Source organism: Gobio gobio, assembly GCF_949357685.1.
Source record: "Gobio gobio genome assembly, chromosome: 15".
NCBI classification, from domain to species: domain Eukaryota; kingdom Metazoa; phylum Chordata; class Actinopteri; order Cypriniformes; family Gobionidae; genus Gobio; species Gobio gobio.
The window spans coordinates 7,662,388-7,678,696 of record NC_137108.1 but is presented as its reverse complement, the minus strand read 5'-3'; the positions used below and the strand labels follow the sequence as shown (position 1 = coordinate 7,678,696).

Below are 16,309 nucleotides of genomic sequence, written 5' to 3'. Positions count from 1 at the left end.
AGAAACTAGCGAGAACACTCAGACTAGCGCGTGAAGTTCATGTGCGCATTTGCGTCCTTGTCTGCAGATGCACGTTGTAAGATTACTTTTATGTTGTCTATCTGGTTAATCTAATATAAGAAGCGTTTGGTTGAGCTTAATAAACTAGCAAAGCGCTGCCTTTATACCGGCTGTTGTTCATTCTCTTCAGTTTCAGCTCAAACGCATATTTCATGCTCGACATGATGGTTTAGAGACAGTCAAATTCTTTTTAGATAGGCTATTTCTTTCTCAGAATCATTGATATTACTAATGCAGCAGTGCTATACTGTTATCGTATTTTTTTAACAGTAGACCTATAGTTTATTTAAAGTTGTTTTTCGTTATGAGTTCCAAAACGCGCAGTGATGTCTGTAAACACTTTGATCATGAATAATACAATTAAGTTCATGATGTGCAGAGTCAATCTGTCAAAGCATTATAATGAGAACACGATTTTAATAAAATGTTGTTTCTGTGTGCTTTCGTTGTCCGTGTATCAGCGTTGTTAAGGGAAGAGCGCATTCAAAATGTTCCGTTTCAAACCCTTCACCTGTAAAATCTAGCACGCTGAAGTTCACGTGCGCATTCACGTCCTTTTGTGTTGATTTATGTCGTAATAGGTTCATAATAATCTTCATATTAATATTGATATATGGTGCGTTTGGTTGAGTTTATTAACCAGCTAGCAAGCTCTGCAGGGTGGTGTTATTTCACAGTTTCAGCTCAAAGGCAATGCTCAATATTACTGACTTGGTTATTTGAGACAGTCATTTTATAAAGATGTTTCTTTTTCAAAGACATTTATGCATCATAATCTAGCAGTTATTTTTTTGTTTTATATGTTCATGTTTTCATATACCTGTTTTCATGTCACGTTTGTATTTGTCAACAACCATTTTCATAACAGTTTTCATTATCTCAATGACGCACATGCCCCGCCCCCTGCACATGCCCCGCGAGTACTCGTTTTTGAGACCTATCGATGATCGAAATGAGAAATTGACAAAAATGCCCATCCCTAGTTCTAACCGGAACGGAAAAGTGATTTTTTGATCCGCGACTATGCCATCTCACCGTTACCCAGTTTCCCTGCTGTGGGGGCCCTGCAGCCGGAACCGAACAATGTACTACAGAGTTCACTAAGCTATTTGCATCCAAATCGGTGTCTAAAGCGGTTACATCCTCACTACTCTCAGATAAAGTATGGATGCGTGTTTCTAATTCTGAAGTATTCTCCGTCAGCCTAACTATCTCCTTACATTTATCACATGTGAAGCCCTGTTCGCCAGCGGAGAAGCCTATACTGACCATGCAGCATGCGGTGCAAGTGACAATGACAGGAGATGACATGACTTACCGTGTTTATAGATTAATCCAATTTACCACAATTGTTTGTTGGACACTATTTACTAATCCAACTAATGAACTCAGAAAACAGGAGACCCGGGTGCAGAGATAACAAGCTAACAGGCTAGCGAAATGCTAACGTGTGATGGTGATTTAGATTAAAAGCTAGCGATGTCAAATTGAATGTGATAGGCAATATTTAAACAATGTATGGTGATGAGTAAGTTATATTTAGCAGTAGAACAAAGAAGATATATCAAAATAGAGATTCAAACGCAAGCAAGGCTGTACAGAGCTACAAACAGGCAGGAGGCAAACAGGCAAACAGATGTAGACCTTAAACATATCTAAACTCACAGAAATATCAAAAATGTATACAAAAACAAATTAGACAATAAATCACAATAAAGTCTGAGACACAGAAGGACCGCCTCTCGTCGAGGAGCATTCAAGTGGGACTTTTATAAATATATAAAAGATTTTAAAATAAATATGGTGGGAGATTATTTGGAAGCGAGGGTTTACAGATCACAATGCCAACAGGAGAAGCCTCATGTTACGGTCGTCACGATCGCAGATGACAACATCCAGGATCAACACTGTTCATGTACCGCAGGGTAAAATTAAATTAATTTACATATAACCAGTTTAATATGGAGAGTCACTGAAAATGTAGACCTTCGTTTATGTGTTTTTGACCTACACTGTTACATGACGTGAGAACTGTTAGTTATTTTGGTTTGTATGTCAACAGTGACTTTAATCGTAACTTAATGTGAGCATGACAACCAGAATATCCTCTCAGGAGACCTGGAATCAGGGTTACAGTACCCCAGGCACATCGCTTTACCATTTTTGTAGCATAAACACCATCAAACCGATGAGAGATTTGGATCTTCCAATGTTTCTCTATGGCGCTGACACCCTAAGATGTCACCTACTCAACTGCCATTGGCTCATCTGCGTTCGAGGGGAGGGGCTTACCGATAGGTCAATTGCTTCCACTTTGTTATAATACCACTAACAGTTGACCGTGGAATATTTAGTAGTGAGGAAATTTCACGAATGGACTTATTGCACAGGTGGTAACCTATCACGGTGCAATAAACCAATCAGAGTCTCATCTCCCAATCCCTTTAAAAGCCAGTTGCTCAGATTTCGCTATTTACATGGCGGAATTTGCAAGCAGAACAACTGAACGCTTCTTTAGCAAGGAAACGGATCATCTACAGGGCAAGCCGGATTCCGCCAAAGCTTCCTAAGAATATAACGTGGGCAGTTTTATATTTATGTACACAATAAGAATCTTTTACATTTTAATCCTTTAACTTTTCATATTTAAAAATGTGTGTGTGCTGATGCACGTCCCTATATTTGTAATAAGCAGAGTGTACGCATAGACGGAGTTTCACTTTTGGGCTTGGGGGGGCACCTTGGGGTAGCCTATAATTTATATTGTTATAAATAATAATAATAATAATAATAATAATAATAATAATAATAATAAAGGATTTTAATAATTAAAGGATTAAAAGGGATTTTTTAGAAAATGCAACTTTTTTTAATTACATGAATCATGATTGAATTTTTTTCAATTCAAAACAGTGAAATTTCATAAAAAGTTGAGTAGTTTGCAACATTAGATAGTCTATTACTGTCGGTAGCTGGGCATTTCTATCATAAAGCAGTTGTCTAATACTTACATCTACTTACATCTTTCCACAAACTCTCATTGCGTTGTGACAGTACCCGCCTTCTTTGATTTGATTGGCCATCTCGATCATTTTGACATTGACGAGCACTGTTAAGACTACTGAGGTAGAACAGCCTAAAAAAATGAATCAGCCTAAAAATTTAGCTTTTACATTTTTTGTCATCCTAAAAACAAATCAGCTTTACTCATTCTACACTAAAATGATAAGAGATAAGAGTCCCAGCAGGCACAGGATGTAGACTCCAACCTCAGTCAGACCTTGGATTTTGGTTTAAAATGAAAATTGGCTTGACGTCTAAATCCAACGTTTGTTTGACTTCAAGCTCCAACGTTGGGCAGACGTAAAATTTTGGTTGAAAAAGTACACTTATTACCAGCTTCACTTATTGCTAACCAGATTGACTTTATTTCTGTCAGACGTCTACAGAAATTCTTATTGAGAATTAACAGAATTTTAGATGTTAATGTTTTGTTGAAAATGTTTAGTTTGAAGTCATATTATGGTGATCAGTGTTTGCTTTAGTTGGGCAGTTTGACTCTTGACCTCTTAACGTTAGTTCCCTTTCGTTCAGTCACTACGACGTACGTTAGTGACTAACGAATGGGGGTTTCGCTTAGAAGCCAATCATCTTCATCGTATTCAACAGCGCCCAATGGCAGTGCCAATGCCATGGGCATGCGGAATTTGCATGCGTAACTCCGCCCCACCTCGTGGGTATATAAGGAAGTACGCTGCGAACATCGCATTATGTTTCTGCTTTGGAGCCAAGAGGATCTCTTCACTCCTACAAGCCTGATCTGAGTCATCGACAGCTTTCGAGACGAGCAGCTTTCCAGAGGCGTTGGTGTTACGGCGCGTTCCAGTGATCATCATACTGCCTGCCTGCTGATCTGCGCAGTGGTCCGCTAGACAGCTGGTGTGTGGTCCCTGGGCGCTTCGGCGTTCTCTGCGAGGCTTCCTCTCATAAAAGAGCTTACACGTGACGCGTCCTTTTCAGGATGTCTCGCCCGTGTACTTCTGGGTGTGGTCGGTTGCTTTCCTCTTCTGATGGGCACGAACACTGTCTGATATGTTTGGGCTTTCAGCATGCTCAGACAGCGTTCGCGGATGAGTCATGTTCTCACTGCGGGAACATGACCATCGCAATGTTGCGGTCAAGACTCCATGACCTTCGTACTGAAGTGAGAGTCCCCTCTACCACACCCCGATCTACTGAGTCCCAGAGGCCCAGTACTTCGGCTGGTGGTCAGGGTGACTTGACGGTTACGGTGTGGAACAAAGCCCCGACGCTCATGCCTCGGGCCACACCCCCGTCTTGCACATTGCAACCCGCGAGTGTTCAGATGCAGATCGCGGGGCCGGCTCCGGCCCCCCCGCGCATCTCATTTGGCGCTCCAGAGGAGGATGCGATGTCGATCACCGCATCACAAGGTGGGCTCGAGTCCTCTGGAGATGATGACTCGGCTGTGCTGCCGCCCTCGGGCGTGCCAGCATTGCCCGAGTCAGATCCAGAGCTGACAGCCATGTTGTCTCGGGCAGCCGCGAGTTTAGGGATCGAGTGGAACCCTCCACCCTGTCCCGAACGCTCAAGGCTCGATGATTGGTTTTTGGGGGCTCGCGCTGACACCCGTCAGTCCTTGCCCTCAATACCTTTCTTTCCCGAGCTGCATGAGGAACTCACGCGGTCCTGGAAGTCCCCGTTGTCTTCCCGTGACCGTTCACTGACTTCCTCCGCCTTCTCCGTCCTCGATGGGGCGGCAGCTAAAGGGTACACTGGGGTCCCTCCAGTTGAACGTTCTGTTGCGATGCAACTGTGTCCTCAGAGCGCTTCAACCTGGCGTGGTGATCCTAAGCACCCCTCCAAAGCCTGTCGATTCACATCAACCTTGGTGTCGAAATCGCACAGAGCCGCGGGGCAGGCTGCCGCTTCGCTGCATGCCATGGCGATCCTCCAGGTCTACCAGGCCAGGATCCTCAAGGACATGCACGAGGGTGGAGTTGATCCGGGGCTCTTAAATGAGCTGCGTGCCGCCACCGACCTCGCTCTCCGGGCGACGAAGGTGACCGCACGCTCCCTGGGTCAAGTGATGTCCACAAATGTGGTCCAGGAGCGTCACCTGTGGCTGAACCTGGCCGATATGCGGGACACCGAGCGAACCCGGTTCCTCGATGCCCCCATATCCCAGGCCGGCCTCTTCGGCGGGGCGGTTGAGGACTTCGCCCAACAGTTCTCAATCGCCCAGAAGCAGACTGAGGCTATTAAGCACGTACTGCCCCGGCGGCCAGCTGCTGCCTCCACCCCGCCGCCGGCGCAGTCAACTCAGTCTGCTCCACGCCGAGGACGCCCTCCTAAGGCTCCCGCCCCTCCCACCCGGTCCAAGCAGCAGCCTTCACCCGGGCCGGGTCGCGGAGGAAGCCGTAGGAAGGCGTCCAAGTCCCCTCAGGCCGCCCCGCGCCCCGCTAAACGCCAGGCCAAGCGGCGCTCCTGAGACGGACGGCTCAGGGATGGGAAATTCTTTCAAGGAGATGGTAGCAGGACCACTCCTTCCCCCGGTGGAGGGCCGGGGGAGAATCCTTTGTTCAGCTGCTGGCCCCCGGGTCAGCAGCACCCTATGTTGGTCAAAGAAAGAATTAACACTCCCATCCCTGAGCCCACAGAGTCCGGTGATGACGGTGCGCGCCACCCACGGGTCCCGCCACTCGCATCCCACTCTGTCGCCAGCCTCCTGGCAGAGCAGACCCCAGTGGAACGCTGGTCCTTCCCTGGTCTCCTCTGTCAGGACGCAGCTGTCAACCGTGCCCCCGCACCGGGACGCCCCACAGCCTCCCATGTCCGGGCCGGTGACGCTGCATCGCTGCAAGCCCACACCGGGTACGTCTGTACACCGTATGACCCCGCTGGTGCAGTTTCTGGATGTCTGGCTTCAGCTTCCAGGGCTGTCCCGCTGGGTCGAGCGGACCGTCAGGCGCGGCTATGCGATTCAGTTCGCACGGGTTCCTCCCTGCTTCCAGGGAGTCCGTTCCACCATGATCGGGGCCAACGCCCCCGTCATGCGAGCGGAGATTGCCACCCTACTGGCGAAGGGTGCGATCGAACCTGTCCCTCCAGCCGAGATGAATTGCGGGTTTTACAGCCCGTACTTCATTGTACCCAAAAAGACCGGTGGGCTACGGCCAATCCTGGACCTGCGCATCCTGAACCGTTACCTTCACCGGTTTCCGTTCAAGATGTTGACAGCGAAACGCCTTTTCGAATGCGTTCGTCCACACGATTGGTTTGCAGCGATCGACCTGAAGGACGCCTACTTCCATGTCTCCATTTTGCCTCGACACAGACCGTTCCTATGGTTTGCTTTCGAGGGGCGGGCATATCAGTACGCAGTTCTACCATTCGGGCTATCTCTGTCCCCTCGCGTCTTTACGAAGATTGCCGAGGCAGCCCTTGCGCCCCTTCGGCAGCACGGGGTCCGCATCCTGAACTACCTCGACGACTGGCTCATACTGGGTCCCTCTCGAGAGCAGGTTTGCGGACACAGAGATCTGGTGCTCCATCACCTAGCCCGTCTGGGCCTTCGGGTCAACTGGGAGAAGAGCAAACTTTGCCCCGCGCAGAGGATCTCTTTTCTCGGTATGGATATCGACTCGGTCGCCATGTGCGCGCAGCTTTCGAGCGAGCGCGCGCAGTCTCTGCTGACTGCCCTTCGACAAGTCGAGGGCCAGAGTGCGGTTCCACTGAAACATTTTCAGAGGCTCCTGGGGCATATGGCATCTGCAGCCGCGGTAACGCCGCTCGGATTGCTTCATATGAGACCGCTTCAGCACTGGCTACGCGATCGAGTCCCGAGATGGGCATGGCGGTCTGGCACGCTCCGGGTACTAGTGACTCGGGCCTGCTTACAGACACTCACCCCGTGGTCGAACCTCAAGTTTCTACGGACCGGAGTGTCCTTAGAACGAGCTTCCAGGCATGTTGTTGTGACAACAGATGCATCATCCACGGGCTGGGGTGCCATGTGCAATGGACAAGCAGCCGCGGGCTCCTGGACAGGACCCCAGCGCCTTCTGCATGTCAATTGCCTCGAGTTACTGGCTGTACGGTTCGCCCTGCACCGCTTCCGAGCGTTGCTGAAGGGTCAACATGTGCTAGTCAGGACAGACAACACGGCCGTAGTAGCGTACATCAACCACCAGGGCGGTCTACGCTCCCACCGTATGTCTCAACTCGCCCGCCATCTCGTTTTGTGGAGTCAGAAGCGCCTGAGGTCCCTTCGTGCTGTCCACATCCCTGGAGACCTGAACTGTGCAGCCGACGAGCTGTCACGGTTTCAGCCTCTCCCCGGAGAGTGGAGACTCCACCCCCAGACGATCCAGCTGATATGGGAACGGTTCGGCGACGCACAGGTAGATCTGTTTGCCTCCCAGGACTCTTCCCATTGCTCCCTGTATTATTCCCTGACCGAGGGCACCCTCGGCACGGATGCACTGGCGCACAGCTGGCCGTCCGGGCTACGCAAGTATGCGTTTCCCCCAGTGAGCCTTCTTGCACGGGTACTGTGCAAGATCAGGGAGGACAAGGAGCAGGTCGTCTTGGTCGCCCCGCTTTGGCACGGCCAGACCTGGTTCCCAGAACTCTTACTCCTTGCGACAGCCCCTCCCTGGCCTATCCCTCTGAGACCAGACCTTCTGACTCAGAGACGGGGCACCTTTTGGCACCCGCGTCCAGCGTTCTGGAAGCTCCACGTGTGGCTTCTGGACGGGACACGGCAGGTTTGAGTAGCCTTCCACCTGCGGTGGTCGCTACCATCACTTCCGCTAGAGCTGAGTCTACACGACGTCTCTACGCGTTGAAGTGGAACCTCTTCGTCACATGGTGCTCTTCCCGCCAAGAAGACCCCTGGAAATGCCCGATCGGGTCCGTGCTATCGTTTCTCCAGGAGGGGGTGGAGCGAAGGCTGTCTCCCTCCACCCTGAAAGTGTACGTGGCCGCAATATCTGCCTACCACGATCTCCTGGGAGACAAAAAGGTAAGTCAGCACGACCTGGTCATCAGGTTCCTGAGGGGAGCGAGGAGACTGAATCCTCCTCGCTCTCCTCTCGTTCCCTCTTGGGACCTCTCAGTAGTCTTAAGTGCTCTGCAGAGGCCTCCCTTTGAGCCTTTGCGGTCGGCCGAGATTAAGTTCTTGTCTATGAAGACGGCTCTGCTGACCGCATTGGCCTCGCTTAAGAGGGTCGGGGACCTGCAAGCATTTTCGGTTGACGAAGCGTGCCTTGAGTTCGGGCCGGCTAACTCTCACGTGATCCTGAGACCCCAGCCCGGATATGTGCCCAAGGTTCCTACCACTCCGTTCCGAGATCAGGTGGTGAACCTGCAAGCGCTGCCTTTGGAGGAGGCAGACCCAGCCTTGGCATTGCTCTGTCCAGTACGCGCTCTCCGCGCCTACGTAGACATGACGCAGTGTTTCAGGACCTCAGACCAGCTCTTTGTCTGTTATGGTGGAGAGCGGAAGGGAAGTGCTCTCTCAAAGCAGAGGTTGTCTCACTGGGTGGTGGACACCATTGTTTTGGCTTACCAGCAGCAAGGTCGACCATGTCCCCTTGGTGTGAGGGCACACTCCACCCGGAGTGTGGCCTCCTCTTGGGCTCTAGCGCATGGCGCCTCGCTAACAGACATCTGCAGAGCTGCAGGCTGGGCGACACCCAACACATTCGCCAGATTCTACAATCTCCGAGTGGAGCCAGTGTCCGACTTTGTACTCGCCCCCCCGAGGGGCCGGTAATGGACCACGCTCAGGTGTCTTCGCTTGCTCGCCATTCCACTCCCATGACTGGATACGTGCGATATTTTCCTCAGGTGAGCTCCCCGAGAGCCCTGAGCTCCTCCAGCACTGTCGACGCCGACATCAGTTCAGTCTGCCCTTTCGAGCCCAGACCCTCATGTCCGGCCAGGTGCTCCGTGTGCATGGTTCCCCTCTGGCGACCCCCACACGAGTATTCCCACCGTAAGCCTCCTCAGTGAGCAGGTGTCTTTCCCTTGGCAAGTCCCTGCCACCCCTAGGGTTAAAAATCCACCTTCGGCTGGTACCCTAGAGATCTTCCATATGCAACCCTCAGCGGGTCATATGTGTATTCTCTAAGTCCTCCCTACGGTAGGCACCTTGGCATTCCCTCACTGGGATATGCTTCCCAGTGTACCTTGGTAATCCTGTGATAAGTGGGAGTCCTAGGGCCTTAAGTGGCGGGATCTCACACTTACGCAGGGCACTGGATGACAGCTGAGTGGCGCTATTTTACAGGTTCCCCCATTCGTTAGTCACTAACGTACGTCGTAGTGACTGAACGAAAGGGAACGTCCGGTTACGTATGTAACCCTCGTTCCCTGAGGAGGGAACGGAGACGTACGTTTCCTTAGCCACGTCAGCTGTGCTGCCTGGAACGCGAGGAGTTCAGTCTTGGCTCCTGCAGCAGTAACATAATGCGATGTTCGCAGCGTACTTCCTTATATACCCACGAGGTGGGGCGGAGTTACGCATGCAAATTCCGCATGCCCATGGCATTGGCACTGCCATTGGGCGCTGTTGAATACGATGAAGATGATTGGCTTCTAAGCGAAACCCCCATTCGTTAGTCACTAACGTACGTCTCCGTTCCCTCCTCAGGGAACGAGGGTTACATACGTAACCGGACGTTTTTCTCTTGCTGTTGTAACTGTGTTTTTTATGGCAAGAACTGCAAGTGAAATTGTGTTCAGATGATTTCAGCTATTTGGTGATGATAAAGATATGATCATCATGTAGTGTTTGATTCACTGATCATATTCAGAGTCTATTATTTGTTTAGATATCATGTTATTAATTTCTCATAATTGATTGTAATAGTCCAGTGATTGTCCAGCAGTGTTCTAATCTGGGAAATCGTGCTCCAAAAAGTTTGAAGATACACACAGACATTAAAAAAATAGTGTATGAATGCATTATGGGTGCATCATACAAAACTGCATTGTGGCATTAAGCAAGTCACCCTTGTTGAGATTGATATGCTGATTATTGATGTCTGAGTGAGTCTAATAGATGCTGGAGATCAAAATGTTTAGTGGACAAAGTAGAATTACAGGCTTGCTATAATTAATAATATAAAATGATCATGTATCAAAATATTAGATAGGATGACATCAGTGAAATATACCACTATACGATGATCATATCTTTTTCATAGACAATATCATCTGATCACATTTTCTCTTGCTTTTCTTGCCATAACAAACACAGTTACATCAGCCAGAGAAAAAACTTATGTTAAAAGGTCAAGAGTCAAACTGCCCAACTAAAGCAAACACTGATCACCATAACGTGACTTCAAACGAAACTATTATTTCCAATAAAACATCATCAACAAAACCTCTGTTAATTCTCAATAAGACCGTGTGTAGTCGTCTGACATAAATAAAGTGAATCTGGTTAGTAATGCGTGAAGCTGGTAATGCTGTTTATGGAGTTGTTTAATCCTCCTCTGCTCATACATTTCACCCTTTTTTACGATTTTATTATATTTTTTATTCCAACCAAAATTCAATGTCTGTCTGACGTTGAAGCGTGATGTCAAACAAACGTTGGGTTTAGACTCGACTTTAATTTTCAACCAAAATATGACGTCTGACTGACTCCAACTAATCCAGCATCTTCCTGACGTCACATTGACGTACTATGCCTGCTGGGATAAGACAAATAAAATGCGAAAGTATGAATTATATTATTTTAAAAAATTATATTTATAGCTCATACAAAATCATTGGCTCTGGTCTGAGGGGGCAGTTCCCCCATTTGGTATAGGTTCTGCTGTCCATGATAAGATTAACACAAACAATTGACGTATTAATTTGGTATTACTATTTATCTTTAATTCTAGTGTCTGAAGTAAGAATTTGGATTCTGGGGGATAACTGGCATGAAAAATGCGCAGTGGGAAATTTTCTATTGGGACGAAATGCATTTGAAAAAAATGCTCCCACCCTTCAGCAGTGTCCCGAGAGAGCCAGAGGATCCATTGAGACTCAACGCATATCTGTGATCATCACACCAAATCTGTTTGACAGACAGGTTCCTCAAACAGAAATGTATCAGGCACTGCAAGTTTGTGAGAACTTATCCACTCCAGGTCCACATGTGCTTCTGCTGATTGTGCATCCAGTCCTCATTGAGAAAAACAGAGATATGATGGAGACCATGAAATCTTGGTCAGACCACGCACTAAACCATACCATTGTAGTGTTAATGAGGCCGATAAAATCTACTGATTCTTTCAGCAGCCCGATGGAGAGTGAAGCTGTTAATATATTACTCAGAGAAGGATGGAAGTACTACAAATCTGAAGGAAAGAATACATTTTTACTGGGTAGCGTGCATTCAGAGCTATTTGAGAAAATCAAGACCTTGGAGGGAAAGAACCAGGGAAGGCATCTTAACCTGGAGATTTACTTTGACTTTCCACCTGACATTCCTTCAACATCATCTGAGCCTCAGCCTCATAATGAGAACAAAATGGTCGAAATGGTGAAACAGAGAGGAGAATTTGAGAAATTCTGTAAGTTTTTTTTAAATCAATCTATCTATAATTCTCTCTCTCTCTCTCTCTCTCTCTCTCTCTCTCTCTCTCTCTATATATATATATATATATATATATATATATATATATATATATATATATATATATATATATATATATATATATATATATAAAGACCTACTGAAATGCATGGATCTAATATAATGTTACACATCAGATGTTTTTCCCCAACAGTTAACCAAACGTTCAATTAGGACAACAGATAATGTTTGCGTGGTAATTCTGTCATTTTAGATGCTTAATTACTATTTGGAGCATTGGGATCACTAGACGAGAGCTTAATGAATTCATTTTTTGTGAAAACCTCAAATTCAATAAAAATAGATTTTTCACTTGTTTTGCCTATAGCTCGTAATTAGCTATGTTTTTAACTGCTGTTTAGCTGTATTTAGCGATGTGTTTGTTGTCAAACATTAGTATATTTTAAATGATTAAAAAAAGGGCATTATTTTATTTTAAAAAGTTAATAATTGTATTTTATTGAAAAAATATTTGAGTTTGTCTTGGATAGTTTTTTGATTATATCAGATAAAATTTTAAGCTGTCATTTGGTCATGTTACAATGTACCCCCACCTATGGGGCATGTTGTCACATTTCACTTCCATTCTTTCGTGGTAAATCAAGAAAAAAGTATACACAGTATTAATTAAACAAAACCACATAATTGTACTAGACATGTGGGAAATTAATGTGGGAAAAAATAAATACTCTGAACCCCAAGTGGATTTGCATAAACTAAGAAAGTCTAAAAGCGCTCTCCCCTACTATTTCCCTGTGCTCATCTGTCTAGGATGAATGTAAAAGCAAGTACAACACAGGATTCCCATTTGCTCAAATTCAGTTTTCATATTTGTTCAATGTGATTTTTTGATACTATAAACATGCTTTTGATGACGCTGAATTTTCCCCTCCAGCCCCTAAGACGAAACAACAGTTTTTGTCATGGCTGAAACCTTCACATCAGAGCACGGATGTAGAGAGTAAGTAAGCTACTTATTATCATGAGATCAGTTCTTTACTCAACGCAACATTCATTTAAAACTTCTGACACATTCAGTATATGCTTGAGGTGGAAACAGCTTTCTTGCTCTTGTGATGTTCCTTAATTATATCATGTCATAATATAAAAATCAAAATCTCACAAGCATGACTTGAATTTTGTGGCCATTTGTATTCATTTTTTACACTATTCCTCATTGATTGCTGACCTGGCACAGCAGTAACAAAATAAATCAAATTTAAAAAAAAAAGTTATTGATTGCATTTGAAGCAGGAAATGTTTTACATCCAATCAGATAATGATGTTAACAAATAAATCAAACAACGCTCCAGCAATTTAATGATATCCCCGCAGTTGTGTCTTGACCGGTATTGAAATAAAAACGAGACAGAGTAAAAACCTTTCAAAAAAAGGTCTTGAGACCAAAACCTATATCGAGTTATACAACATACCATCTATACATAGTAACACAACCTTTACTTGTTTCATTATCTGCAGACATGTTTAGTACTCAGAATATCAATCTGGTGCTGTTTGGAAGGAGTAGCAGTGGAAAGATTTCTGCATCAAACTCAATACTGGGCCAGGCAGCAACTGAACCTAAAGCTGTTCATAAATGTGTGAAGAGAGAGGGAGTAGTATGTGGACGTCGAGTCACTCTGGTGGAAATGCCAGAACTATACAATACGACTCTCTCTCATAAGGATGTGCTGGAGGAGGCATACTGTGCTCTGTCTATGTGTTCATTCAACATACACACATTTCTCCTGGTCCTTCCTGTCGATCCTCTCACTGATAATGATAAAGGAGAACTTGGTGTAATCAGTGACATATTTGACACAGCTGATGGGAAGTTCTGGGATCATGTAATGATCTTGTACATATGGGAAGGAAACAGGCGGGACAAAGTCACTGATTTCATTCAAGGAAACAAAGATATTCAGGACATTGTTCAGAAATGTGGGAACAAATACCACACACTTCGTATTAATCAAGAACCTGAAAGTGAGCAGCTCTCAGAACTGCTGCAGAAGATTGATTCTATTATGAACATGTATACTTATGCCACATTTGTGGAGGCACAGCTGGAGAAGAGAATTCAACTGAATGCCAGAAATAAGGAAATAGAGAGTGAAATAAGAGAGTTAAAGAAGATCGGACAAACAGGTAAGACAACTTTATTCTCTAAACATCTAAGATTATTGATTACATTTTTCTATTTAACTTAATTTCTTCTGATCTAACGTCACGTAAGAATTTTATATATATATTTAAATTAATGTTGTATTATGAAATTAGAAAAGAGTAAGTTTGTGCCGTTTGTGCCTCTGTGTAGTCACTTTTCTCCTCTCCCCACCCCAGCTGAGAATGCGAGGGAGAGATCGAGCACAAACTGCCTGAGAATTGTGCTTGTTGGCAAAACTGGAAGTGGAAAAAGTGCTACAGGAAACACCATACTCAACAAAGAAGCATTTCATTCAGAGTGCAGTTTAAAATCAGTGACATCCTCGTGTCAGAAAGAAGAGGGGTTTGTTAATGGAACTCCAGTGGCTGTTGTTGATACTCCAGGCCTATTTGACACAAACCTATCAAATGATGAAGTGAAGGAAGAGATTCTGAAGTGCATCACTCTCCTCTCTCCCGGACCTCATGTGTTCCTGCTGGTGCTTAGAATCGGAAGACTCACACCGGAAGAAATGGAAACTCTAAATCTAATCAAAGAGACTTTTGGGAAAAATGCTGGGATGTTTAGCATCATAATATTCACCCATGGTGATCAGCTGGAAGATCAGACAATTGAGAGGTACCTGGAAGGTGCTGATTCACAAATGAAGAAGCTGATCAGAGATTGTGGGGAAAGATACCATGTCATTGTCAATAAAAAAAAAGAAGACAAATCTAAACAAGTCGTTGTCTTACTGGAGAAAATCAACAGCATGGTGGAGAAAAATGGAGGAGGATGTTACACCAATGAGATGTTCAAAGAAGCAGAGGCTGCCATAAAACAGGAAATGTACAAAATATTAAAAGAAAAGGAGGAGGAAATGGAGAGAGAGAAAAAACGTATAAAAGACAAGCACAAGAAGGAGTTAGCAGAGATGGAGAGAGGAATTGCAGAACAAAGAGAGCTAATGGAGAGAGAGAGGAAAGTTAGAGAGGAGCAACTCAAAATCAAGGAAGAGTTCTTGCAAGATGAACTTAAGAAAAGAGTTGAGCAAGAAGAGGAGGAGAAGAAAGAAAGACAAAAAGCTGAAGAGCAAAGACGAATTGAAGAGGAGAGTAAAAAGGAGCACTGGGAAAAGGAATGGCAAAAAATAGAAGACAAACGAATGAAATTAGAGGAAGAAAGACAAAAGAGAGACCAGGAATTTAGAGAGAAGTATATGAGAGAGAGGAAAGAAAAGGAGGAACTTCACAAAGAGAGACTGAAGAGAGAACATGAGGAAGAATACCAGAAAAGACTTACAGAGGAGAGGAGTGGATGGGAGCTGAAAGAAAAGAAAATGATCGAAGAATTTGAGCATGACAAAAGAGAAAGAGAAGAAAAAGAGAAAGAGAGGACTGAGAAGGAGTGTAAAGAAAGAGAGAGAATAGAGAAAGAGTATGAGAACAGCAAAATAGAGATGAGAAAACAAAAACAGGAATGGGAAAAAGTGTGGAAAGAGGAGTGGGATAAAAGAGTGGAAGAGGAGAAGAAGAGAAGGGAAGAGGAAAGAGAGAAACTGAATAAGCTTCAAGAAGTGTTTGAACGAGAGCGCAAAGAGGAGGAGGAGAAGAGAAAGAGAGAAGATCAAGCCAGACGAGAACAGGAGGAGAGAGAACGAAAAGAGATGGAGGACGAGTATAAAAACAGATTGAAAGAAATGAAGAAAAAGTATGAAGACGAGGCCCGAAAACAAGCAGAGGAACTGAATGAATTCAGAGAGAAATATACCAAAGACTTTCATGCTCTCATGTTGAAGCATGATTTAGAGATGCAGGAGCTGAAGCTACACCACAAAAAAGAGTGCCATGAGCATGAAACGGGGTACGGTGTACTGAGTGAACTCTCAAAGCAAAAAGAGATAAATCTGAAGGAAAAAATGAGAGCAATAGAAGAGAAACATCAAAAAGAGGTTGATGAGCTGAAGAAGAAGTATGAGAAACAGTGTATATTACTGTAGGATAATCACCTTTTATTTTTACTAGATTTATGACCTGACCTGATTAAGGTTAGAAAAAAGAAACTATGAAAGTCGTGGTTCCCACAACAGCTTCCTCTTCTCTCATAGAAGTAGGCCTACTAAACAACAATAATTTAGTAATACGTTAAAGCTTTCTTTTTTTTTTTTCTACTGGCAGACTGAGTCAGAATGAGCACATTTTATTTTCACATTCTCTGAAAACCTTCAAAATGATATATGATTTGTTGGAATCGAACAAAAAATGTATGAAAGTTTTCTGAAGGTTTCAAAACAAAATCACCTAGCAACCATACCTTAAAATCCCTGGTAATAACACCAAATTTGGCACACACCAAGTCAAAACCCATACAGCTTTATTGAAAATATTTATATAAAGAATATAATTTTCATGATTTTTCCTGCATGGTTGTGTGGCCAGATT

At 45.0% G+C, this 16,309-nt stretch overlaps 1 protein-coding gene across 1 annotated transcript in view; it reads left to right on the top strand.

Moving 5' to 3' along the window:
• The window catches only part of LOC307138065 (GTPase IMAP family member 8-like), a 43,179-nt gene extending 27,177 nt beyond the window's left edge, over window positions 1-16,002 (top strand). The window contains exons 4-7 of the mRNA XM_079836183.1: window positions 10,986-11,660; window positions 12,618-12,683; window positions 13,202-13,870; window positions 14,066-16,002. Coding sequence (XP_079692309.1) covers window positions 10,986-11,660; window positions 12,618-12,683; window positions 13,202-13,870; window positions 14,066-15,867 — 3,212 coding nt within the window. The 3' untranslated portion in view covers window positions 15,868-16,002. The remainder of the gene's footprint in view (window positions 1-10,985; window positions 11,661-12,617; window positions 12,684-13,201; window positions 13,871-14,065) is intronic.
• The last annotated feature ends 307 nt before the right edge of the window (window positions 16,003-16,309 follow it).